The sequence below is a fragment of the Macaca nemestrina genome, chromosome 1 (genome assembly GCF_043159975.1).
Source record: "Macaca nemestrina isolate mMacNem1 chromosome 1, mMacNem.hap1, whole genome shotgun sequence".
Classification (NCBI taxonomy): Eukaryota; Metazoa; Chordata; class Mammalia; order Primates; family Cercopithecidae; genus Macaca; species Macaca nemestrina.
The window spans coordinates 193,754,208-193,781,588 of NC_092125.1; the positions used below are offsets into that span (position 1 = coordinate 193,754,208).

General features: G+C 45.5%; 1 protein-coding gene across 1 annotated transcript; it reads left to right on the top strand.

Moving 5' to 3' along the window:
- Positions 1-523: 523 nt before the first annotated feature.
- On the top strand, positions 524-27,319 carry LOC105494797 (palmitoyl-protein thioesterase 1). Its single transcript, XM_011763627.2, has 9 exons — positions 524-678; positions 7,481-7,590; positions 7,816-7,943; positions 8,588-8,658; positions 10,445-10,547; positions 19,697-19,787; positions 21,545-21,643; positions 23,270-23,341; positions 25,863-27,319. The coding sequence occupies exons 1-9, from the start codon at positions 555-557 to the stop codon at positions 25,983-25,985; spliced, it is 921 nt and encodes a 306-aa protein (XP_011761929.1). The 5' UTR covers positions 524-554; the 3' UTR covers positions 25,986-27,319.
- The last annotated feature ends 62 nt before the right edge of the window (positions 27,320-27,381 follow it).

Genomic DNA, 27,381 nt, shown 5'->3' on the forward strand with positions numbered 1-27,381 from the left:
TCCTTCAATATCCAGAACAAACCCCACACCCTGCCATGATTGGTCCTGGCTGGAAATTGTCCCTCCTCCCTTTCTTCCTTCCTTTGTGCATGTTTCTTCCAAAGGCAGTACAGGGCAGTGGTGAAGAGCAACGACTTTGGACCCACCAATTTGCTATCTCTGCCCTTGGGCACCTTACTCAATGCCAGTTCTCAGTGCCTCAGTGTCCTCACCTGTCAGAGGGGGAGGAGTGCATACAGCGTTGTTATGAGGAGCAAATCAGTTAAAGTTTGTAAGAATAGTGCCTGATAGTATCTGATCAGCGCTGAATAAATGTTAGCAATTGTTTTGATTCACCGCAGAGGGCGGTCTACGAGAGCGCGGAGCCCCACTCGGCCAGCGGGGCCTGGCGGGGGACCTGTTGCGCTGAAAGCTCTAGGGTAGGGCCAACGCCCATCAGGCTGCGCATCCGTTCGGGATGCGCAGGTTGCAGTCTGCAGCCGGCGGCGTCACGCCCAGGCGGGCGGAGCGCGGCTCCGGGAGGCGCGAGCCCGCGGTCATGTGACACAGTGAAGATGGCGTCGCCCAGCTGCCTGTGGCTCTTGGCTGTCGCCCTCCTGCCATGGACCTGCGCTGCCCGGGCGTTGCATCATCTGGACCCGCCGGCGCCGCTGCCGTTGGTGATCTGGCATGGGATGGGTGAGTGAGTGAGAAGCTGAAAAGGGTTTGGCGATTCTCTCTCCTCCTAGCCTCGGTTCGCATCTGCAAAATGCGGGTGTAGAGGGCGAGGACCTGGCCCCACAGCTCGCGGCTGCCTCGACATTTTAGGATTTGAAGGATTTGAAGGATCTGCATTGGAAAGAGAGAAGGGGAAGGAGCCGTCCTTTGATGAGCTCAAAGAGAGCCGCGCACGGCGTTGAGGTTTTACATGCTGTCCTTGATTAATCCTTACAGTAGTGGCGTCAGGATGCGGCATCTCGCACTTGATCAGGCTAGGTGAGCTGCGGCTGGCTACATGACTGGCGCATCTACCCTTTTATTTATTCCTTCACACATTGAACAGAGCTTTGTTAGGCACCTACAGTTCATTTACAAGTTGAGTAACCCTTATCTGAAATGCTTGGGACTGAGAAGTATTTCGGATTTTTTAAAAAATGTTTGCATATATACAACAAGATATCTTGGGGGTTGGACCCAAGGAAATTCATTTATTTTTCGTATACACCTTATACACATACCTGGAAGTTAATTTTTTTTTTTTCCCTGAGACAGAGTCTCGCTCTGTCGCCCAGGCTGGAGTGCAGTGGCCGGATCTCAGCTCACTGCAAGCTCCGCCTCCCGGGTTTATGCCATTCTCCTGCCTCAGCCTCCCGAGTAGCTGGGACTACAGGCGCCCGCCACCTCGCCCGGCTAGTTTTTTGTATTTTTTTTTTTAGTAGAGACGGGGTTTCACTGTGTTAGGCAGGATGGTCTCGATCTCCTGACCTCGTGATCCACCCGTCTCGGCCTCCCAAAGTGCTGCGATTACAGGCTTGAGCCACCGCGCCCAGCCAAAATTATTTAAAATATTGCATAAAATTCACTTCCAGCAGGCCGGGCGCGGTGGCTCAAGCCTGTAATCCCAGCACTTTGGGAGGCCGAGACGGGGGGATCACAAGGTCAGGAGATCGAGACCATCCTGGATAACACGGTGAAACCCCGTCTCTACTAAGAAATACAAAAAACTAGCCGGGCGAGGTGGCGGGCGCCTGTAGTCCCAGCTACTCGGGAGGCTGAGGCCGGAGAATGGCGTGAACCCGGGAGGCGGAGCTTGCAGTGAGCTGAGATCCGGCCACTGCACTCCAGCCTGGGCTACAGAGCGAGACTACGTCTCAAAAAAAAAAAAAAAAAAAAAAAAAAAAAAAAAAAAATTTTGTGCAACCTGTCACATGAGGTCAGGCGTGGAAATTTCCAATTGTGGCATTATGTCTGCTCTGAAAAACTTTCAGATTTTGGATTTCGCATTTTCAGATTAGGATGCTCAACCTATATTAATTTAACACAGTTATTGAGCACCTACTAGGTGCTGAGGATACAGTAGGGAACTAAACAGGCTAAAGTCTTTGTTCTTTTGGAACCTACTCTCCAGTAGGAGGAGCAGATTATAAAGAAATTAATAGGCCGGGCGCGGTGGCTCAAGCCTGTAATCCCAGCACTTTGGGAGGCCGAGACGGGCGGATCACAAGGTCAGGAGATCGAGACCATCCTGGCTAACACGGTGAAACCCCGTCTCTACTAAAAAAATACAAAAAACTAGCTGGGCGAGGTGGCGGACGCCCGTAGTCCCAGCTACTCGGGAGGCTGAGGCAGGAGAATGGCGTGAACCCGGGAGGTGGAGCTTGCAGTGAGCTGAGATCCGGCCACTGCACTCCAGCTTGGGTGACAGAGCGAGACTCCGTCTCAAAAAAAAAAAAAAAAAAAGAAATTAATAAGTAAAACATAACATATCAAATGGTGATAAGTGCAATGGAGAAAAGTATAGTAGGGTGTAGGATAAAGATGAGGTGGGGGCTTGCACTTTTAATAAAGCAAAGTTGGGAAAGAATTCATTAAAAAAGTGACATCTGAATGCAAAACAGGTGGATGAGGACAGTTGCCATTTGGCTATCTGGTAGAAGGAACAGTAAATGGGAAAGTCCTGATGCAGAAGTATGTCTGGTATATTCAACAGACAGCATTCAGGTCAGTGTGGCTGGAAATGAGTGAGCAAGGGGAAGAAGTTAGGAGTTTAGTTTGGAAGGGAGGGGCAGTTACAGAAGTTATTGGGCCTAGTAAGACTAATGCAGGGACTTTGGCTAGAGTGTCATGGGGAACTTTGTGACCACATGAGTGACATGATCTGACACATTTTTTTTTTCTTTTTTTTTTTTTTTGAGACGGAGTCTCGCTCTGTCGCCCAGGCTGGAGTGCAGTGGCCAGATCTCTGCTCACTGCAAGCTCCGCCTCCCGGGTTTGCGCAATTCTCCTGCCTCAGCCTCCCGAGCAGCTGGGACTACAGGCGCCCGCCACCTCGCCCGGCTTATTTTTTTGTATTTTTAGTAGAGACGGGGTTTCACCGTGTTAGCCAGGATGGTCTCGATCTCCTGACCTCGTGATCCACCCGTCGCGGCCTCCCAAAGTGCTGGGATTACAGGCTTGAGCCACCGCGCCCGGCCGATCTGACACATTTTTAAAGAATCACTTTAGTTGCTGTATTGAGAATAGATTGTAGGGGTTCATGGATAGTCACAGGGAGACAGGTTAGGAAACTATTGCAATAATTTAAACAAGAGATGATGATGGCTTGAAACTGTAGAGTAACAATAGAGATGTTGAGAAGTGGTCAAAGTTTGGATAGATTTTGAAGGTGGATCGCTAACAGATCAGACTTGGAATAAGAGAGAAAGAAAGGAGCCAAGGATGACTCCACAAGTTTTGGCCTGGACAATTGGAAGGGTGAAGTTTTCATTTTACCAAGATGGGGAAGCCTGTAGGACAAGCTGACTTAGGGTGGGGGAAAGATCAAGAGTCTGCTTTTGGGCTTACTAAACTCGAAATCCTCATGAGACATCCAGGAAGTGTTGTAGAGGCATGGAGCGTGGAGTCTAGGACAGAGATACCGGCTGGAGATTTAAGTAGGGAGTCTTCGGCATACAGCTAGTAGTTAAAGGCCTGGTGAGATCACCTAGGAAATGAGGGTACACAGAGGACTGAGCCCTGAGGTACTCCATTCCCTTTGGAGGTGGAGGAAATGAGGAGAAACTAGCAAAGGAGACTATATCCGAACAACCAGTGAAGTGGAGGGGTCAGGAAAGCTCAGTGTCCTTGACGCCAAGTGAAGAAAGTGTTTCAGGAGGAAGGGCATGATCAACTGCATCAAATGTTGATAGGTCCTGAGTAACTGTATCAAATGTTAATGGGTCAAGGAAGATAAAGGCTGACAACTGATTATTGGATTTAGCAATATAAAGATGACTAATCTTGACAAAAGCAGTTTTGGGAGAGTGGTGACAGTGAGAGCTTCATTGGGATGGGTTACAGAAAAATATTCAGAGTAATTAGAGTGAGCAAATACAAACACTTTCAAGGTTCTGCACCAGGCCCTGGGGCTACTACTGTGGGGTCAAAAGAGGACACAAGTTAGGAGCTTTGTGTTTTCCCAGAGCTCACAGTCAGTTGCAGGGGAGGCAGAGGCAGTTAAGTAACCTACAATTACAGCTCAGTGTGGAGAACATTGTTTTCAGAGAAATAAAAGGAATAGACGATTCTCTAGGCAATAGCCTTTTCTTCTTCTAAAATTGGTGCTTAAGCTTTCTTGCAGGTTGAAAATGGAATGAGTAAGTTCGAAATGGGAAATGATCTCACTCCACTTCTCCTACTCAGTAGCCAGTTTGCTTCCTGTTCCTAGTTCTAGTTCCTTGAAATAGAAGAAACAAGTCTGGGATTAGGACAAGATGAAGAGGCTCCTGAAATGCAAATTTTAAGGAGGCACTCACTCTCAAATTCAGGGTCAGCACTTACATAAACCTGAGAATGAGTGCCTCCTTAAATTTTGTGCCCTAGAGCAGGGGTCCCCAACTCCCTGGGTCGGGTCTGTGACCTGTTAGGAACTAGGCCACACAGCAGGAGGTGAGTGAGCCTGGAGCCTTACGGCCATGAGCTCTACCTCCTCTCAGGTCAGCAGTGGCATTAGATTCTCATAGGTGCTCAAATCCTGTTGTGAACTGCGCATGTGAGGGATCTGGGTTGCATGCTCCTTATCAGAAAATAACGAATGCCTGATGATCTGAGGTGGAACAGTTTTGAAAAATTGTCTTCCATGAAACTGGTCCCTGGTGCCAAAAGTTGAGGACCGCTGTCCTAGATGCTTCATTTGCCTCACCCTAGTCCTGGCCCTGAAGACAAAACTTTGCATCTCTTCACCCCAAATATCCTGTGTGATAGGGGAAGGGAATGTGTACCTGTGCTTATTTTTCATTTGTAAATATGGTGTCTTAATTATCCTATATGGGCTTTTTGGGTTTTTTGAGACAGGGTCTCATTTTGTTGCCCAAACTGGTCTCAAACTCTTGGCCTCAAGCAACCCTCCTGCCTCGTCTTACCAAAGCGCTGGGATGATAGGTATGAGCCACCATGCTTGGCCTATATGGAATTTTTTTTTTTTTTTTTTTTTTTTTTTTGAGATGGAGCCTTGCTCTGTTGCCCAGGCTGGAGTGCAGTGGCATGATCTTGGCTCACTGAAACCTCCACCCTTCAGGTTCAAGTGATTCTTCTGCCTCAGCCCCCCAGGTTACTGGGACTACAGACATGCGCCTCCACACCCGGCTAATTTTTGTATTTTTAGTAGAGATGGGGTTTCACCATGTTGCCCAGGCTGGTCTCGAGCTCCTGACCTCGTGATCCACCCACCTCGGCCTCCCAAAGTGCTGGGATTACAGACGTGAGCCACGACACCCAGCTCCTGTATGGACTTTTTTTTTTTTTTGAGATGGAGTCTCGCTCTGTCGCCCAGGCTGGAGTACAGTGGCGCGATCTCCGCTCACTTCAAGCTCCGGCTCCCGGGTTCGCGCCATTCTCCTGCCTCAGCCTCCCGAGTAGCTGGGACTACAGGCGCCGCCACCTCGCCCGGCTAATTTTTTTGTATTTTAAGTAGAGACGGGGTTTCACCGTGTTAGCCAGGATGGTCTCGATCTCCTGACCTCGTGATCCGCCCGTCTCGGCCTCCCAAAGTGCTGGGATTACAGGCTTGAGCCACCGCGCCCGGCTTACTGTATGGACTTTTGAAGCTTGTTATTACTTAATGAACAGGAGCTAAGCAAAAAATGTTCTTTCTTCTATTTTTTAAAATTGAGGTAAAAATTCATATAAATTTAACCATTTTAAATTGTGCAATTCAGTGGCATTTAGTGTATTTGCTATGTTGTGCAACTAACACTTCTCTCTTTTTCAACGCCCCAGGAAAACACACATAGCCATTAAGCAATCACTCCCTGTTCTCCCCTCCTACTACTTCTTGATAATCTCCAACTTAGTTTTCTGTATATCAGTGGATCTGCCTATTCTTTTTGATCATATAAAAGGAATCATGCATTCTGTGACCTTTTGAGTCTGGCTTGTTTCACTTAGTGTAATGTTTTTGAGGTTCATTCAAGTTGTAGCATGTGTCAGCACTTTCTTCCTTTTTATAACTGAGTAATATTCCATTGTGTGAATATACCACATTTTGTTCAGTCATTCATTCATGGCCTTCTGGATGGTTTCTCCCTTTTGACTATTACAAATATTGCTGCTGTTAACATCTATATGCAAGCTTCTGTGTAGACGTGTGTTTTTATTTCTTTTGGGTGTATAACTAGGAGTTGAATTGCTGAGTCATTTAGTAATTGTATGTTTAACTTTTTGAGAAACCACCAAACTGTTTTTCACAGTGGCTGCTTATTACATTCCCACCAGCAATGTCCAAGGGATCCCGTTTTTCTACATCCTTGACAATACTTGTTGGTTTCTATTAAAAAGTATTATTGGCCGGGCGCGGTGGCTCAAGCCTGTAATCCCAGCACTTTGGGAGGCCGAGGCGGGCGGATCACAAGGTCAGGAGATCGAGACCACAGTGAAACCCCGTCTCTACTAAAAATACAAAAAATTAGCCGGGCGCGGTGGCGGGCGCCTGTAGTCCCAGCTACTCAGGAGGCTGAGGCAGGAGAATGGCGGGAACCCGGGAGGCGGAGCTTGCAGTGAGCCGAGATCGCGCCACTGCACTCCAGCCTGGGCAACAGCGTGAGACTCCGTCTCAAAAAAAAAAAAAAAAAAAAAAAAAAAAGTATTATTAAAGACATCCTAGTCTGTGCGAAATGGTATCTCATTGTGGTTTTGGTTTGCATTTCACATGCTTTTCACATGCTAGTTGTTAGACATTTGTATGTCTTCTTTGGAAAAATATCTGTTTAATTCCTTTTCCCGTTTTTTTTTTTTTTTTTTTTTTTTTTTTTGAGACAGAGTCTCGCTCTGTCCCCCGGCTGGAGTGCAGTGGCGCGATCTCGGCTCACTGCACGCTCCGCCTCCCGGGTTCCTGCCATTCTCCTGCCTCAGCCTCCCAAGTAGCTGGGACTACAGGCACCCGCCACCGCGCCCGGCTAATTTTTTTGTATTTTTTGTAGAGACGGGGTTTCACCGTGGTCTCGATCTCCTGACCTTGTGATCCGCCCGCCTCGGCCTCCCAAAGTGCTGGGATTACAGGCGTGAGCCACCGCGCCCGGCCCTTTTCCCGTTTTTAAATTAGGTTATCCTTGAGTTGTAAGTGAGTTATAAATTCCTAGTATATTCTGGATATTAAGCCCTTATTGGATAAATGTTTTGCAAATATTTTCTTCCATTCTGTACATTGTTTTCACATTCTTGATAATGCTCTTTGAGGCCTCAAAGTTTTTAAAGAGTAAATAATATTTTGACTTATCAGTTTCCATCATTGTTTTTTGTTGGCTAGGAGACAGCTGTTGCAATCCCTTAAGCATGGGTGCTATTAAAAAAATGGTTGAGAAGAAAATACCTGGAATTTACGTCTTATCTTTAGAGATTGGGAAGACCTTGATGGAGGTAAGGCGCTTCACAGCTGTTCCTTTGAGGAGTTGCTGACTGCTTTCATAGCATATACTGTTGAAATGCTTTGCCTTGTGTTTTTAGCAGCAAATCATACAATGATACTTTCACCCTTGAGTGGCTCATGTGAGGATACCAACCTAAAGGAGTTTACCTCTTAGAGAAGATGTCAGTGGTTGTTTTCAGTCCCATCCTGTCACTTGTCTCTGGCTTCTTTTTTAGGACGTGGAAAACAGCTTCTTCTTGAATGTCAATTCCCAAGTAACAACAGTGTGTCAGACACTTGCTAAGGATCCTAAATTGCAGCAAGGCTACAATGCTATGGGATTCTCCCAGGGAGGCCAATTTCTGTAAGTTCCTTTTTGTTACATTGTACCACTTATATGGAATGGATTTTTTTTTTTCTTTTATTCAGATAAATCCACTCCTTCACAATTCAAGATTGTCACCTATCTTGGAAGGGAAATTTCCTAAAACGTTCCCGTGTATGAAGCTTTATGGAACTTAATTTCTTTTCTTTTTTTTTGAGACGGAGTTTTGCTCTTGTTGCCCAGGCTGGAGTGCAGTGGTGTGATCTTGGTTCACTGCAACCTCCACGTCCTAGGTTCAAGCGATTCTCCTGCCTCAGCCTCCCGAGTAGCTGGGACTACAGGTGCTCACCACCATACCTAGCTAATTTTTTGTATTTTTAGTTGAGATGGGGTTTAACCATGTTGTCTAGGCTGGTCTCAAACTCCTGACCTCATGCGATCCACCCACCTTGGCCTCCCAAAGTGCTGGAATTACAGGTGTGAGCCACCGTGCCCGGCCAGAGCTTAATTTATTTTCTATGAAAGTTGAAAGAAAGATTTGCATTCGCCTATATCAGAGGAAAATCCTGAAACTCTGTGGGTTTGGGGAACCACAGAGGATGACCAGCTTAATCTGTGATGCCAATTGTGGATGATACCTTTCCATCTGACAGTCGGAGCTGAAACTCCCTTTTATTCCATAGGAGGGCAGTGGCTCAGAGATGCCCTTCACCTCCCATGATCAATCTGATCTCAGTTGGGGGACAACATCAAGGTAACTTTGCCTCTTTGCTTTCTTTTTTCTCTGTTCTAACCCACATGACCATGTGATTTTAAAAAAATCTAGGAACTGTATTTGCACAAGACATCAGCCATCCTTGCAAAATCCTGTTTCTCTAGCTTTTAACAAACTAGCCAGCATTGCTGGAGACATAGGAAGAGACGTAGGATTCCAGAGGCCTGTATCACTAGGTTGACATCTACTTCTCTCCAATTTTGTTGACACGATTGCATGGAAGTGAGATGGTTATAGCCAGCCACATGGCAGGCGGTGGTTGAGGAGTTAGGAAAATCGAGTGACCTTTCCTGTTCTCTGACTTGGTGATATCCTCTTGAATTTAGGCTTAGGCAAAGAATAGTGTGTAAGCTCTTTTGTCTTTAAATTTAAACCCTTTGAGAAACAGCAGGTTTTCTGTTTAGACAGAATTCCATACTTTTGGGGAAGGATGTGTCTTTAGAATGGAATTTCATCTCTGTTGCGATGGGTATAGCTATTAGCTGGTATAATGTGGGAGCAGAATGATTCTCCATATAATCAGGAAACCTGGACTCACCCAATTAACTATTAGTCATAGGCAAGTAATTTGGTATCTTAGGTTCCACTCACAGAGGAAACCAAAATATGGTCCTGCCTGTCTTATAGGAATTTTTCAGAGGATAAAGTGAAATAATAGGTAGGAAAACACTTTTTAAAAGTATAAGGATTATACAAACACAAGTTGGTAAAACAAGCTTTATTATTCATTCAACAAATATTTATTGAAAACCTACTATATGCCAGGAACAAGACAGACAAGGTCCTTACGTTCATGAAATATATACACACACGCATGTGCACATATATACACATACATACATAGACATATGCACATATATACACACATACATAGACGTATATATGCACATACATGCACTTATATACACACATATATATACACACATATATATATGTACACGATAAAATAGAGGATAGCCGGGCACGAGGTGATGTATACCTGTAGTCCCTGCTACTTGGGAGGTTGAGGCTGGAGGATCATTTGAAGCCAGGAGTTCGAGGCACTGTGGCATGCTATGATTGTGCCTGTGAATAGCCATTGCACTTTAGTCTGGGCAACATAGCAAGACCCAATCTCTTGGAAAAAAACAAGAACAACAGGATACTGTGTGAAGGACACACTAATGGTTGTAGCACTTAAAGGAGTGGGCTCTGGGGCCAAACTGCCTGTGTCTGATCCTTATCCCTTATTGTCTAACCTTGGACAAGGTATTTAACCTCTCAGTTTTACAGTTTTCTATCTGTGTTATGGGGAAAATAATGATATCTACTCCACAGGCTGGTTGTGGGGATTACATTAATTATTGCCAGTATTTTGCTCAGAACTATTCGTGGTACTCAAAACAGTGTTATTGATGAGGATGCTAAGGATGAAGTATAACTTGGGGAGGGGAAGGAAATGAGGATGGGTACTATTTGAGGTAAGCTGGTCAGATATGACTTGCCTAGGACCAAGACCTGAGAGCTGAAAATGAGTCCAGCCATGTGATGCAGCACATCCTCCAGGGATGAGCAGGTACAAAGATCCTTAGGCGGGAAGGAGTGTAAGCAGCACCAGGAGGAAGCTGGTGATGGTATTCGTTCTCTGCACTTTATTTTCATGAGGAACAAGTGAATGAGATCAGAGTTTGGTCCTGTTCGTTTTGTTTCTCACAGCGCCTTGTGCATAGTGGGTATTGGATACATGATTACTGAAGGAATGAATATTTGTCATCTACCTCTGTAGGTGTTTTTGGACTCCCTCGATGCCCAGGAGAGAGCTCTCACATCTGTGACTTTATCAGAAAAACACTGAATGCTGGCGCGTACTCCAAAGTTGTTCAGGAACGGTATGTATAGTTAGCTGAAAAGATTACACACCTGTCACCGTGTGAAAATACCATGCTGACTTTCATGCTCACAGTGATTCCAGCAGTAGTTCCTTATGACATTCAAATGAGATCTTTTTTTTATTGAAACAGAGTTTCGCTCTTTTTGCCCAGGCTGGAGTGCAGTGGCGTGATTTTGGCTCACTGAAGTCTCCACCTCCCAGGTTCAAGCAAGTCTCCTGCCTCAGCCTCCAAGTAGCTGGGGTTACAGGCATGTGCCACCACGCCTGGCTAATTTTGTATTTTCAGAAGAGACAGGGTTTCTCCATGTTGGTCAGGCTGGTCTCCAACTCCTGACCTAAGGTGATCCACCCGCCTTGGCCTCCCAAAGTGCTGGGATTACAGGCGTGAGCCACCGCGCCCGGACTTCAAATGAGATCTTTTTGTACCATCTGCTCAATTTCATTGTAAACCTGAACTTGCTCCAAAAAGTCTATTAATTAAAAAACAAAGAAAGACAAACAAGGGCATTTTTCTATGTAAGAAGAATGTAATTATAACAGAATGAATTTCCATCTTTAAAAAACAAACAGAAAGCCTTTAGAAAATACTAAGCTCAAGGAATTATTGTTGGTATTTAGAGGACAGATTCTTTATGTTGGTAGCTACTCCCTACATCACTGTCCCTGACTCCTCAAATGTGTTTGGGTATTTAGCATGGCCAGCCTGGCACGATGGCTCACACTTGTAACCCCAACTCTTTAAGAGGCCAAGGCAGGAGGATTGCTTGAAGCCAGAAGTTCAAGACAAGTCTGAGCAACTTAGTGAGACCCCTGTCTCTATTAAAATCTATTTAAAAAAAAAAAAAAAAAGATGCAGAATTACTTTTGTAGTGTGTGCTTGTTCATTTGTTTCCAAACTTAATTGTATATCAGAACCACAGGGAAATTCATTAAAAATGGATTCCCGGGCTCTATCCTTAGAAGTTGTAGGCCGGGCATGGTGGCTCACGCCTGTAATCCCAGCACTTTGGGAGGCAGAGGCGGGTGGATCATGAGGTCAGGAGTTTGAGACCAGCCTGACCAACATGGTGAAACCCTGTCTCTACTACAAATACAAAAATTAGCTGAGCACGGTGGTGCCTGTAATCTCAGCTACTCAGGAGGCTGAGGCAGGAGAATCGCTTAAAAAACCCAGGAGGCGGAGCTTGCAGTGAGCCGAGATTGCGCATCGCACTCTAGCCTGGGTGACAGAGGGAGACTCTGTCTCAAAAAAAAAAAAAAAAAAAAGAAGTTGTGATGGTAGGTCTGATGTTCTCTAGATGATAGCTGGAGTTTGGGATCAACTAATATCCTGTGGGTTTTCCAAGTGTCTCATTCTTGTCAAATAACAACTTTTTATTACAGTATATTCTTGAAGCCATTTTCCAAGATACAGCCTTGTGACTGACTCATGTTGGAACAACCTACAGCTAGCTGTCTTTTCTCTTCCCACTCATTGGCTACACAAATAGCCACAAAGCTGTTTTGGGTCAACAGTACCACCTGATGGTTTTTATAGAAAACTAAGATACTCTGTACCTCTGTCTCCTTTTTTTACCCTCATGCTACACCAGGCTCTCCCCTTTGCCTGGTTTGATTGGCTGTGGCTAATCACAACTTAATTATTTATATCCTACATATTCTTTGCTCTCATGGATTTGCATGGTATTTAGACTTCATTCTTCCTCCTTTACTCTTGATTCTCACTCTTGCCCAGTTGCCTCCAAAAAGCCTATACTTTTCTTTCTTTGTGTGAACCAAAACAGCTCTTGGCAATCAGAATTCTGTTAGTGATGCTAAGTAAGCAGTCCATCGGGGGTGACAAGTGACACGTAAATACTGATTAAGGTGGGTGCGGTGGCTCATGCCTGTTATCCCAGCACTTTGGGAGGCCTTGGTAGGCAGATCACTTGAGGCCTGGAGTTCGAGACCAGCCTGGCCAACATGACGAAACTCCATCTCTACTAAAAATACAAAAATTAGCTAGGTGTGGTGGCGCACACCTGTAGTCTCAGCTACTCTGGAGGCTGAGGCTAGAGAATCACTTGCACCCAGGAGGCAGAAGTTGCAGTGAGCTGAGATTGCGCCTCTGCACCCCAGCCTAGGTGACAGAGTGAGACTGTGTCTCAAAAAATAAAAATAAAAGATACTGATTAAAAGCAGTAGATTGATGTGTTTATCTTCCTCCTTAAATTTTAATGAAGTGATAGCAGAAGAATAAAAAGTGATAAACCCACAAGAGCAGAGAGAACAGGGAGAAAGGAGGTAAGAGACCATAAAAAATGCCAACATGTTTTTGAAAGCAAGCAAGCAGATGAATGAGTGTGAGAACTGTTTTAGCAGAGCAGATGGTGAAGGCTTAAAGTAACAAGGAGAAATCATTTTGTCTTTGTGATACTGTCCTAGGTTGCCCCTGGTATTAGGGAAGATTAATTCTGGTTGCAAGAAGGAAACCATATCAAGCCAAAGTAAATTTTAAAAGAAAGTAATACTCTGTTGGTGCCTAAGGCCTCACAGGGCCTGGAATCAAGAATTGGGAGCCACGAGGAGCCAGGGTATTCTCTCTCCATTGCCATTGTTGCTTCTCTTTCTGTGTCGCTGCTGCTTCTCTCCATGCAGACCAGCTTCCCCTGCCACCCACATGATGGAAGGTGGCCTCGCACAGCTTCCAAATGTTTAATCTTCTGTTAGGAGATTGTCTCAGTTTGAGGCTAGAATCTCTCTGTCCTGATTCAGATTCTTCAGGAAGGGACCATGCCCCGGCTCAGGTCAGGTGTCCACCTCTGCTCTCATTAACTGTGGCCAGAAAAGTGGAACCATGCATACTCCCCATACCCACCTCCCTGTAAACCAGTAGGCGGGGCAGGAAGAGTGCAAGAGTGGGCCTTAGGCAGAGACCCCAAAAGAGGTCTTCCACATTCTTCAGATAACTTAACCTTAGCAAAGCAAACGTGATATCCTAATCCGCACAGTAACTGGTGAGGAAGCTCCTGGCTTGGCATGATGAGGGCAACGAGGAATGGTGTAACAGTTCTCGCTCTCCTTCCTGGATGTAAAATCTACCCTCTAGTTCCCTTTTGCCTTCGCAGGTGCTGTCAGCCCTTCCTAGCCTTCTCCTTCCTCCAGTTTGCTCTCTGCCATGCCCCGCCCCATGCTGTACCCTCCCACCCCTACACTCCCTGCCACAATGAATACTTCAGTGTTGCCCTGGCCTCGGCCTTGGCCTCCATCTTCCCCTGTTCCAGCTCGGGGGAAGCTAGAGCTTTACATATCCTGTTTAATTTTCTTTTTTTTTTTTTTTTTTTTTTGAGACGGAGTCTCGCTCTGTCACCCAGGCTGGAGTGCGGTGGCCGGATCTCAGCTCACTGCAAGCTCCGCCTCCCGGGTTCACGCCATTCTCCTGCCTCAGCCTCCCGAGTAGCTGGGACTATAGGCGCCCGCCACCTCACCTGGCTAGTTTTTTGTATTTTTTTTTTTAGTAGAGACGGGGTTTCACCGTGTTAGCCAGGATGGTCTCGATCTCCTGACCTCGTGATCTGCCCGTCTCGGCCTCCCAAAGTGCTGGGATTACAGGCGTGAGCCACCGCGCCCGGCCTATCCTGTTTAATTTTCATAGCAACTTGCCCTCCCCAGGTCTGCTCGGGGCCCTGCTCCCAGTTTGCACCCCACCCGCAGTGGATCTCAGAGTGCTTGTCCCCAGTTGTCCCGTTTTCCCCACGTCTTTGTCCTCAGCTGATGAACTTGCAACTTTGTTTTCTGGAAATATTGAGGCATCTACTCAGGCTGTCTCAGAGACTTTTCAGCCATTCAGAAAAGTTATAGAGTAATGTACCAAACTACAGGCATACCTCAGAGATACTGAGGATTCGGTTCTAGACCACCACGATAAAGTAAATACTAGAATACAGCAAGTCACACAAATTTATTGGTTTCCCAGTGCATATAAAAGCTATGTTTACACTATACTGAAGGCTGTTAAGTGTGCAGTAGCATTATGCCTAAAAAAAGTACATGCCTTAATTAGAAAATACTGTAATGCTAAAAAATGCTAATGATCATTTGAGTCTTCAGCAAGTGATCTTTTTGCTGGTGGAGGGTCTTGCCTGGATGTTGATGGCTGCTGACTGATCAGGGTGGTGGTTGCTGAAGGTGGGGATGGCTGTGCTAATTTCTTAAAGTGAGACAATGATGAACTTTGTATCAATTGACTCTTCCTTTCATGAAAGATTTCTTTGTAGCCTACGATGCTATTTGGTAGCATTTTGGCCACAGTAGAACATCTTTCAGAACTGGACTCAGTCCTCAAACCCTGCCACTGCTTTTATGTAAGCTTATGTAATATTTATTCTAAATCCTTTGTTGTCATTTCATCAGTGTTCATAGCATCTTCACCAGGAATAGATTCCATCTCAAGAAGCCACTTTTTGGCCGGGCGCGGTGGCTCAAGCCTGTAATCCCAGCACTTTGGGAGGCCGAGACGGGTGGATCACGAGGTCAGGAGATTGAGACCATCCTGGCTAACCCGGTGAAACCTCGTCTCTACTTAAAAAAATACAAAAAACTAGCCGGGCGAGGTGGTGGGCGCCTGTAGTCCCAGCTACTCGGGAGGCTGAGGCAGGAGAATGGCGTGAACCCGGGAGGCGGAGCTTGCAGTGAGCTGAGATCCGGCCATTGCACTCCAGCCTGGGCGACAGAGCGAGACTCCGTCTCAAAAAAAAAAAAAAAGAAGCCACTTTTTTGCTCATCCGTAAGAAGCAATTCCTTATCTGTTGTATGAGATTGCAGCAATTCAGTCACATCGTCAGGTTCCACTTCTAATTCTAGTTCTCTTGCTATTTCCACATCTGCAGTTACTTCCTTCATTGAAGTCTTGAATCCCTCAGCCACTCATGAGGGTTGGAATCAACTTTTAAACTCCTGTTACTATTGATATTTTGACCTCTTCCTGTGAATCATGAATTTTTGTTTGTTTTTGAGACAAAGTCTCACCCTGTCACCCAAGTTGGAGTGCAGTGGTGCCATTACAGCTCACTGCAACCCAGCCTCAACCTCCCAGGCTCAAGTGATCCTCACACTTCAGCCTCCTGAGCAGCTGGGACTACAGGTGTTAGCCACTACACCCCACTAATTTTTAAATTTTTTTGTAGAGATGGGATCTCGTTTATGTTGCCCAGGCTAGTCTCAAACTCCTGGGCTCCATTGATGTTCCCTCCTCACCCTCCCAAAGTGAATGGTACCCAGCCCATTAATGTTCTTAATGGCATCTAGAATGATACATCATTTCCATGAGGTCTTCCATTTACTTTGCCCAGATGTATCAAAGGAATCACTGTCTATGCAGCTACAACCTTGTAAATGTATTTCTTAAATAATAAGACTTGAAAGTTGAAATTACTGCTTGATCCATGGGCTGTAGAATGGATGTGCTATGGCAGGCGTGAAGACACGTTAATGTCTTTGTCCCTCTCCATCAGAGCTCTTGGGTGACCAGGTGCTTTTTAATGAGCTGTAATATTTGTTTGTTTTTTAAGTTTGTTTTTAAACTTTTTTTAAATTAAAAAACATAGTTTTTGAGACAGGGTTGTGCTCTGTTGCCCAGATTAGAGTGCAGTGGTGTGATCACAGCTCACTGCAGCCTTCCCCTTCTGGACTCAAGCCATCGTCCCACTTCAGCCTCCTGAATAGCTAGGACTGCAGGCATGCACCACCATGCTCGGCTAATTTTAGAAAGAATTTTCTTTCGTAGAGGTGGGGTCTTGCTATGTTGCCCAAGCTAGTCTTGAACTCCTGGCCTCAAACAGTCCTCCTACCTTGGCCTCCCAAAGTGCTGGCATTACAGGTGTGAGCCACCATGCCCAGCTGCGTGGTAATGTTTTGAAAGGAATCTTTTTTTCTGAGCAATAGGTCTCAACAGTGGGCTTAAAATAGTCAGCAAACCACACTGTAAACAGATCTGCTGTCATCCAGGCTTTGTGTTCCACTTATAGAGCACAGGCATAGTCATTTAGCATAGTTCTTAAGGGCCCTAGAATTTAAAAACCAAGCATTGGCTTCAACTTAAAGTCATCAGCTCCATTCGGCACTCACAAGAGAGTCAGCCGGTCCTTTGACGTTTTGAAGCCAGGCATTGACTTCTCCTCTATAGCTGTGAAAGTCCTAGATGGCATCTTCTTCCAATATAAGACTGTCTCATCTACACTGAAAATTCGTTGTTCATGGTAGCCACCTTCATTAAGTATCTCAGCTAGATCTCCTGGATAACTTACTGCAGCGTCTACATCAGCACTTGCTGCCCCGTCTTGCACTCTCACGTTATGGAGATGGTTTCTTTCCTTGAACCTTATAAACCAACCTCTGCTAGCTTCACACTTTTTTTTTTCTGCAGCTTCCTCACCTCTCTCAGCCTTCATTAAATTGAAGAGAGTTAGGTCGTTGCTCTGGATTAGGCTTTGGCTTAAGGGAATGTTGTGGCTGGTTTGATCTTCTATCTAGACCACTCACATTTTCTTTTTTTTTTTTGAGACGGAGTCTCGCTCTGTCACCCAGGCTGGAGTGTGGTGGCCGGATCTCAGCTCACTGCAAGCTCCGCCTCCCGGGTTCACGCCATTCTCCTGCCTCAGCCTCCCGAGTAGCTGGGACCACAGGCGCCCGCCACCTCGCCCGGCTAGTTTTTTTTTTTTTTTTTGTATTTTTTAGTAGAGACGGGGTTTCACCGTGTTAGCCAGGACAGTCTCGATCTCCTGACCTCGTGATCCACCCGTCTCGGCCTCCCAAAGTGCTGGGATTACAGGCTTGAGCCACCGCGCCCGGCCGACCACTCACATTTTCTCCATATCCGCAATAAGACTGTTTTGCTTCCTTATTATTTGTGTGTTCACTGAAGTAACACTTCTAATTTTCCTCAAGAACTTTTTTTTTTTTTTTGCATTCTATAAATGTTCAGAGTTCTAAACCTTTAAAAGGTTTCAAATACATGTATAAACACATTCTAGAATGTCACTCTGACTGTTGCTTCCTTTCACTTCAGTCTTATCTGCTCCTCTGACGTAGCTGGCTCCGTTGGGCTGTACGCCGCCCTGCCCCGCTGAGTAGGGTTTTCAGGACCACTGCCTCTGGGCAGCTCTTCCACTCTGGCTGGGGAGCTTATGTTGTAGAAATTTGTGTTTCTCTCCCTGCCAACCTGGGATAGAGTTTGTTCGAATTTCCCCATGTGAGGCCTTGTGGTAACAGTGCCCGTTTTGAGGAGGCTGGAAGGGAAGGGAAAGTGGAGAGAGATTGGAAAGAAGTATAAAGAGTCCCCTTTGCTCCAGTTCCCAACAAGTTCCTCATCTCCATCTGAAACCACCTTAGCCTGGACCTTATTGTCTATATCACTATCAGGCTTTTGGTCAAAGCCATTCGACAAGTCTCTAGAAAGTTCCAAGCTTTCCCACATTTTCCTGTCTTCTTCTGAGGCCTCCAAACTGTGCCAACCTCTGCCTGGTACCCAGTTCCAAAGTCGCTTCCACATTTTTGGGTAACTTTTCAGTAGCACCCCATTCTGCTGGTACTTATTTACTATATTAGTCTGTTTTCACGCTATTGATAAAGACACACCCGAGACTGGGCAAATAGAGGTTTATAGTGGACTTACAGTTCCATGTGGCTGGGGAAGCCTCACAATCATGGCGGAAGGTGAAAGGCACATCTCACATGACAGCAGACAAAAGAAGAGAGCTTGGGCAGGGAAACTCCCCTCTTAATTTTATTTTTTATTTGTTATTTTTTTGAGATGGAATCTCGCTCTGTCTCCCAGGCTGGAGTGCAATGGCGTGATCTTGGCTCACTGCAACCTATTCTTCCCAGGTTCAAGCGATTCTCCCTCCCTCACCCTCCCGAGTAGCTGGGATTACAGGCACATGTCACCATGCCTGGCTAATTTTTTGTATTTTTGGTAGAGACCGGGTTTCCTCATGTTGGCCAGGTTGGTCTCAAACTCCTGACCTCAGGTGATCTGCCCTCCTTGGCCTCTCAGAGTGCTGAGATTATAGGCATGAGCCACGGAACCCAGCCCAGCTCCCCTCTTTGAAACCATCAGATCTCATGAGACTTATTCTCTTTTTTTTTTTTTTTTTTTTTTTTTTTGAGACGGAGTCTCGCTCTGTCGCCCAGGCTGGAGTGCAGTGGCGCGATCTCGGCTCACTGCAAGCTCCGCCTCCCGGGTTCACGCCATTCTCCTGCCTCAGCCTCCCGAGTAGCTGGGACTACAGGCGCCCACAACCGCGCCCGGCTAATTTTTTGTATTTTTAGTAGAGACGGGGTTTCACCGTGGTCTCGATCTCCTGACCTTGTGATCCGCCCGCCTCGGCCTCCCAAAGTGCTGGGATTACAGGCGTGAGCCACCGCGCCCGGCCGAGACTTATTCTCTATCAAGAGAACAGCACAGGAAAGACCCACCCCTATAATTCAGTCACCTCCCGTGACATATGGGAATTGTGGGAGTTACAATTCAATGTGAGATTTGGGTGAGGACACAGCCAAACTATATCAGCATGATAAGTACGACAAACCCCAGTGTCACAGGGGAAGCAAATATTGATGAGTCCTTTGCCTGCATCTTTTACAATTTCTGTACTATGCTGAATAGTCCTTGTCTCAACAAGGTGTCTTGTTGACAGACTGTTTTATAGGTGCAAGTCTTGTCTTCTGTATTAAAGGGTAAGGCCTGGGACTTGAGGGCTTTGGCCTTTTGTCCTTGTTTTTTGAGACGGAGTCTCACTCCGTCGCCCAGACTGAAGTGCAGTGACGCGATCTCGGCTCATTGCAACCTCTGCCGCCGGGGTTCAAGCAATTCTCCGGCCTCAGCCTCCTGAGTAGCTGGGATTATAGGCGCCTGCCACCGCGCCCAGCTAATTTTTGTAGTTTTAGTATAGACGGGGTTTCACCATCTTGGTCAGGCTGGTCTTGAACTCCTGACCTTGTGATCCACCTGCCTCAGCCTCCCAAAGTGCTGGGATTACAGGCATGAGCCACTGCTCCTGGCCGGCCTTTTGTCCTTTTAAAGTCTCTTGGTGGCCTTTGCACTGAGCGTGCCCGAGGCATACTGACTGACCTGCAGCTTGATCATCTCATTCTTTTTTCTTCCTACAGCCTCGTGCAAGCTGAATACTGGCATGACCCCATAAAAGAGGATGTATATCGCAACCACAGCATCTTCTTGGCAGATATAAATCAGGAGCGGGTAAGCACCCAAACCCTGTTCCCATAGGTGTGCGTTCTTTTTCCTGTTTAGGTCCTCATAAACAAATCAGTGGTGACTACCCAAACTGTCCTGGGCAGATCCTAGGAAACAGAAGTTCTGTTTTTTTGGGAGGCAGTGCCTTTGAGATTCAGTTCCTTTTAGCGAGGTTGAAATTCAATTGCCTTTCTTCCCTTAAGTTCTTTCCCTCTCCCAGCGTTGAAACACACAGGATAAGCTCAGTAGGTTGCTGACTGGGCTAGGTGGAAATTCACAGCTGCTGTCTCAATGAGGGAAGCTTTCCTGATGGATCAGTTTGGGGGTGGATTTTTCTCTAGAGATTTACCTAGACGAGAGATACAGTAGGCACTGAGTATGTCCCAGACACAAACATGGTTTGGTAGGTTCTGGTAAACTAGATGGCTCAGTTTATATTAGACTCATCTGGAGAGTCTTTTGGTTTTTTTGTTTTTAAACAGAAAGTTTGAAGGGAAAAACAAACCAAACAAAAAACAACACAGAACCACCCAGAATTTGCAGAACCACCCAGAATTTGCAGAACCATCCAGAATTTGCAGTTTCTTATTTTGTCTTGGCTTTCTCTGACTAGAAGCCTCTCACCTATGTGATGGACACCTATGGAGTGTGGTGTAAATTCATACTTGTACCTCTATGCCATGGCCGGTGGCATGTCAGTCAGATAGGAAGGCCAGGCGCGGTGTCTTACGCCTGTAATCCTAGCATTTTGGGAGGCCGAGGTGGGCAGATCACTTGAGGTCAGGAGTTTGAGACCAGCCTGGCCGACATAGTGAAACCCCACCTCTACTAAAAATACAAAATTAGCTGGACATGGTGGCGGCCACCTGTAATCCCAGCTACTCGGGAGGCTGAGGCAGGAGAATTGCTTGAACCTGGGAGGCAGAGGTTGCAGTGAGCTGAGATGGTGCCACTGCACTCGGGCCTGGGCGACAGAGCGAGACTCCATCTCAAAAAAAAAAAAAAAAAAAAAAAGGGCTGTATAAGCAATCCCATGACTGGGTATATACCCAAAGGAAAACAAATTGTCCTACCAAAAAGACACTTGCACTCATGTTTATTGCAGCACTGTTCACCATAGCAAAGACATGAAACCAACCTAGGTGCCCATCAGCGGTGGACTGGATAAAGAAAATGTGGTACATATACACCATGGAATATTGCACAGTCATAAAAGAGAATGAAATCCTGTTCTTTGCAGCAACGTGGATGCAGCTGGAGGCCATTATCCTAAGCAAATGAACACAGAAACAGAAGACCAAATATCACATGCTCTCACTTATTATTGGGAGCTAAACATTGGGTACACGTGGATATAAAGATGGGAGCAATAGACACTGGAGACTCCAAAAGCTGGGAGGGAGGGGCTAGGGCTGAAAAACTTCCTGTTGGGCACTGTGTTCACTATTTGGGTGAAAGGATCAACAGAACTCCAAACCTCAGCAGCACACAATATACCCTTGTAACAAAACTGCACATGTACCCCCCTGAATCTAAAATAACATAAAGGTTTTTTTTTTGTTTTGTGTTTTAGAGGGAAAAAAAAAAAAAAAAAAAAAAAAGCTGTACAGGTATATCCTAGGCAGGAAGCTGGAAAACAGCCCATATCCATGGGGAAGAAACATGGTGGCACAGGGTCAGGGAGACCAGAGAACTGGAAGGCTTTACTCCCCCTGCTGGTATCTGATGGTAATGACCTTAGGTGTTGCTGGCCTTTCTTTCAGGGTATCAATGAGTCCTACAAGAAAAACCTGATGGCCCTGAAGAAGTTTGTGATGGTGAAATTCCTCAATGATTCCATTGTGGACCCTGTAGATTCGGAGGTGAGACACTACTTAGGCCACATGCCAGGAGAGTAAATGGCATTAAAATAGAGCTGCCAGCCGGGCATAGTGGCTCATGCCTGTAATCCCAGCACTCTGGGAGGCCAAGGTAGGCAGATCACCTGAGGTCAGGAGTTCAAGACCAGCCTGGCCAACTTGGTGAAACCCCATCGCTACTCAAAATACACAAAGAAATTAACCAGGCGTGGTGGCAGCCATCTGTAATCCCCGCTGCTTAGGAAGCTGAGGCAGGAGAATCGCTTGAACCCAGGAGGCAGAGCTTGCAGTGAGCCAAGATCGTGCCACTGCACTCCAGCCTGGTTGACAGAGTAAGACTCTGTCTCAAAAAGAAAATAAAATGAAATTGAAATGAAATGAAATGAAAAAATACAGCTGCCTGCTGGGGGAAAAAACCTGCAGTCCCTTCCACCAACTTTTGTATAGAACAGTTCTTCACCTCAGGTCCATAAGCGGGACACTGAAGATTGTAATCTACCCCCCAACCCCAAAATTCTATGCAAAATTATGTAATTGCATTCTCTGGGGAAGGGTCTATAATTTTAATCCATTTTCCAGAGACCAGAGGCCCAAAAAGTGTTCAGAATCAGCAGCCCAAAATATATCAGTTCCTAAGCTTGGCCTCCAAGGTCTGCCTTGATCTGGCTTCACCCTGTTTTCCAGCCTGATCCTCCTTGTCTGCACACTTCATACACTCTTGATCAAGCCATATTGTACTACTTGTGCTTTTTCTCTCGTACGCAAACTTTGTTCATGTTTTTCTGTCTCTAGAATGTACTTTCTTGGCTTCTCCACCTGACAGTTCCTATTCGTCTGTCAAGGACAGGATGCCATCCCCCTTCCAAGCAGAATGTGATCCCTTTTGTAGATCATCAGCCTGTGTTAGGACACTCCTCACGTTATGTCACACCACCAGGGATTGGCTGATTGTGGCCCACAGGCCCAGTCCATCCTGCTACCTGTTTTGGTGTTCCCCACACGTGAAGAATGGTTTTTACATTTTTTAATGGTTGGGGGAAAGAATTTGACATATAAAGATTATGTAAAATTTATTTAGACATAGAAAGTATTTTGACATATAAAGATTATGTAAAATTTAAATTCAGTGTCCTCATTGGAACAGTTTTACTTTTTACATACTGTCTGTGGCTGCTTTTGTTACAGTGGCAGCAGTGAGTAGTTGCAACCATATGGCCCTTAAAGCCTAAAATATTTTATATCTGGCCTTTACAAAAACATTTGCTGACCTCTGTGCTCAACAGTGAATTGTTTCTGTGCCTTGCAAGACTGGGAGGTTTTTGGAAACAGATGATAGATTCATCCTTGAATGTCTAGAGCTCAGCCCAGGAATTTTTCACATTTATTGCTTAATAAATGTAGGAAGCAGAAATTCTGGGGAAGTGGAAAGCAGCCCCTCAGAAAGATTTAACTCATCCCTCGGGCTCCACCCTTAAGATGACTCAGATGCACCCTATCCATTTTTCCTTCTTGCTACAGCTTTATGATGTTCACTTTGTTGGCAGTTTTGGCTTCTAACCAGTCTCAAATTAGTTTGGCAGTATGTGCTGTGTGTCATATCTGACCTTATTTCTTTTGCTTCTTCTGCAGTGGTTTGGATTTTACAGAAGTGGCCAAGCCAAGGAAACCATTCCCTTACAGGAGACCTCCCTGTACACACAGGTAACTGGTGGGGAATCTATCTTGGGAGGTTGTGCTGTCTTTTTCAGCTCCCAGTTCTTGAAGCTGCTAGGTTCTTTGGTGCTGGAGCCCTGCCCTGTACACCTCAGAGCACTAGGTACTCCTGAAACACCTGACTTATGTCCAATATGGGTGAAGCTTGTTAGGCTCTTGATTATTGCTCTAGCTTATCCGGCACTGCGTTACAGAAATTCACTACATCTTGAAACCTTACGGTTTCCAAGGAAGAACAGGAGAAACCTCATGTCTGATTCCCTTTTTTTGATAAAAAGGTTTTAAAACTAGCTGCCTTTGCTGAGGTGCGTCTGCTACAAATCCAGGAAGCCTCCAGGCATGATGAGGGGCATTCTTTTTTTTTTTTTTGAGATGGAGTCTCACTCTGTCTCCCAGGCTGGAGTGCAGTGGAGCAATCTTTGCTCACTGCAACCTCTGCCTCCCGGGTTCAAGCAGTTCTCCTGCCTCAGCCCCCTTAGTAGCTGGGATTACAGGTGTGTGCCACCATGCCCGGCTAATTTTTATATTTTTAGGAGAGATGGGGTTTCGCCATGTTGGCCAGGCTGGTCTCGAACTCCTGACCTCAGGTGATCCACCCATCTCGGCCTCCCAAAGTGCTGGGATTACAGGTGTGAGCCACTGTGCCTGGCCAAGGAACATTACTTTTAAACATTAACAGATGTGAAATCCTGTTTCTAAATTACACACTACAAGGGAAGCTCCTGCAGGAGACCGATTGGGACTAGAGTTGTGAATTTTGTTTAGCAGTAGGTCCTGTATCTTAAGCAGAAGTTGCAGTAATTTACCACCTCCAGTTCTGGGGCCTTCTACACTTTAAGGATTTTTTCTTTTTTGAGACAGAGTCTTGCTTTGTCACCTAGGCTGGAGTGCAATGGTGTGGTCTCAGCTGACTGCAACCTCCACTTCCTGGGTTCAAGCGATTCTCCTGCCTCAGCCTCACTAGTAGCTGGGATTACAGGCACACGCCACCATGCCTAATATTTTGTATTTTTAGTAGAGACAGGGTTTTACCATGTTGGCCAGGCTGGTCTTGAACTCCTTACCTCAGGTGATCCACCTGCCTCAGCCTCCAAGAGTGTTGGGATTACAGGCGTGAGCCACCATGCCCAGCCCTAAGGATTTTATATTGGAGACAGACTCTCCAAAATGCATAAGTACTACACCTGAACCAGTCACCTTCTACTAGAATTCCTCCATGTTATTTCAGAGGTCATTTGTCTCCTCTTGGCTTTTCTTTTGCATTGGGTGCCTCAACTTCAGTGGTGAGGTAAAAAGGGAAGCTAGAGTCTGATTTAAAAAAAAAAAAAGGCTTGAGAAATTACAGCTAAGAACTTCCCTATTGTGAAACTCAAAATAATGGTGGCCATGGCAGAAGCGCCATTCTGGCACTGTTGTAACTGCTTATCTTCCCAACCAGGGGTTGTTCTCCAGCACCTAGGCTATGGGTAATGACATTTTCAACTCCAGAATATGGAAGTGTCCAGGGTTTGTTACCTAAGGCTTGCATATGGTTTTTTTGTTTTGTTCTTTGAGATGAAGTTTTGCTCTTATTGCCCAGGCTATAGTGCAATGGCGTGATCTCAGCTCACTGCAACCTCCACTTCCCGGGTTCAAGCAAATTCTCCTGTCTCAGCCTCCCAAGTAGCTGGGATTACAGGTGCCCGCCACCATGCCCAGCTAATTTTTGTATTTTTATTAGAGATGAGGTTTTATCATATTGGTCAGGCTGGTCTTGAACTCCTGACCGCAGGTGATCCGCCTGCCTTGGCCACCCAAAGTGCTGGTATTACAGGCGTGAGCCACCGCGCCTGGCCTGGGTTGGATGTTTTTTAAGTTACCTAGCTAATGTTCTCCTGTCTTTGGCTCAGTCCCACTTACCTATGGCATGCTGAGGCAGTGTTGTCCATGGCTTGCCCACCTATAGGTAGTCCTCTGACTCTGAGAAGCTTTTCAAAAAGCAGAATCTAGAACTCTATATAGTGCAGTCTCAATTACATATACATTTTTAATACTTAGAAAAAACTGGCCGGGTGTGGTGGCTCACGCCTGTAATCCCAGCACTTTGGGAGGCCGAGGCGGGTTGATCACCTGAGGTCAGGAGATCAAGACCATCCTAACACGGTGAAACCCCATCTCTACTAAAAATACAAGAAATTACCTGGGCGTGGTGGCACACGCCTGTAATTCCAGCTACTCGCGAGGTGGAGGCAGGAGAATCGCTTGAACCCGGGAAGTGGAGGTTGCAATAAGCCAAGATTGTGCCACTGCACTCCAGCCTGGGTGACAGAGCAAGACTCCATCTCAAAAAAAAAAAAAAAAAAAAAAAAGAAAAGAAAAGAAAGAAAAAAAAACTAGGAGATATTCTTTTTGGCATTTTTGAAAATATACCTCAAATTTATTTTGACAATATATCTCGAGTTAACATATTTACCATTTTACTCCAAAACTTCATTAAGCTTTTTGATTAATTATGGCTTTCCCTCTGCAGGACCGCCTGGGGCTAAAAGAAATGGACAATGCAGGACAGCTAGTGTTTCTGGCTACAGAAGGGGACCATCTTCAGTTGTCTGAAGAATGGTTTTATGCCCACATTATACCATTCCTTGGATGAAACCCGTACAGTTCACAATAGAGCTCAGGGAGCCCCTAACTCTTCCAAACCACATGGGAGACAGTTTCCTTCATGCCAAGCCTGAGCTCAGATCCAGCTTGCAACTAATCCTTCTATCCTTATCTAACATGCCCTACTTGGAAAGATCTAAGATCTGAAGCTTATCCTTTGCCATCTTCTGTTACCATATGGTGTTGAATGCAAGTTTAATTACCATGGCGATTGTTTTATAAACTTTTGATGTGGTCAAGCTCAGTTTTAGAAAGGGAGTCTGTTGCAGATCAGTGCCAGAACTGTGCCCAGGCCCAAAGGAGACAACTAATTAAAGCAATGAGATAGATTCTGAGGGCAAACGTTTTTCCAAGATCTTGCCGGATTTCAAGCAAAGAGGTACCCAGGCCTGAGGTACTCACATAAATGCTTTGTTTTGCTGGTGATTTAACCAGTGCTTGGAAAAATCTTGCTTGGCTATTTCTGCATTTCTTAAGGCTGCCTTCCTCTCTGAATACGTTACCCTCTGTGCTATCATCTTATTATTAGGCAAATCCCACTGGCCTAGTCTTGCTTCTGTGGCACCCACTTTGTCTCCTCAGGTAGTGATGAATTAGTTGCTCTGTCACAAAAGGAGGGAAGTAGCATCCAATTAAGTTGCTTAAGAGAGGAAATGTACATCTTGTATAACTTAGGGAGTGAAGAAAATGTAGGCACGAAAATGAAAAGTGAGGCAGCTAGTTCTTCCTATTCCATTCTTGACCAACCTGCCCTTTCTTAATATGACTAGTGGTCTTGATGCTAGAGTCAACTTACTCTGTTGCTGGCTTTAGCAGAGAATAGGAGGAACCATATGAAAAGATCAGCCTTTCTGACTTCAATCCCCAAAACATATTTACCAGCATACTCCAAACTGTTTCTGATGGGTTCTGTGAGAAAAGGATTCTTTGCTCAAAAAGCTTGGAAAATACTACACACTCCCTTTCTCCTTCTGGAGATCACCCACATTAGAGGGTCTGAGGACTCTGAGAATTCGTGTTACAGTAAACAAAACTAACAATCTCCCATTTCCTACACTACTTGAGCATGGAAATCATAGTCCCCACTCTGTGAAAACTTAACGCTTTTTGGAAGACATTTCTGTAGAATGTCAGTTTGGAGAAATGATGAGCTACGCCTTGATGAAAGAACCGTGTTGGTGCTGCTAAGTTTACCCATTATGGTTTTTCCTTTCTCTCTCTCAAGCCTTATTCTTCAACTAAAAGATGAGGATTAAGAGCAAGAAGTGGGGGGGATGTGAAAATAATTTTATGAGGTTGTCTAAAATAAAGAGTAGTTTCTTATGCTTGGTGTTTTCAGTATTTTTTACATTCCTGTACAGCAAGTATCACAGGTAAACAACTAA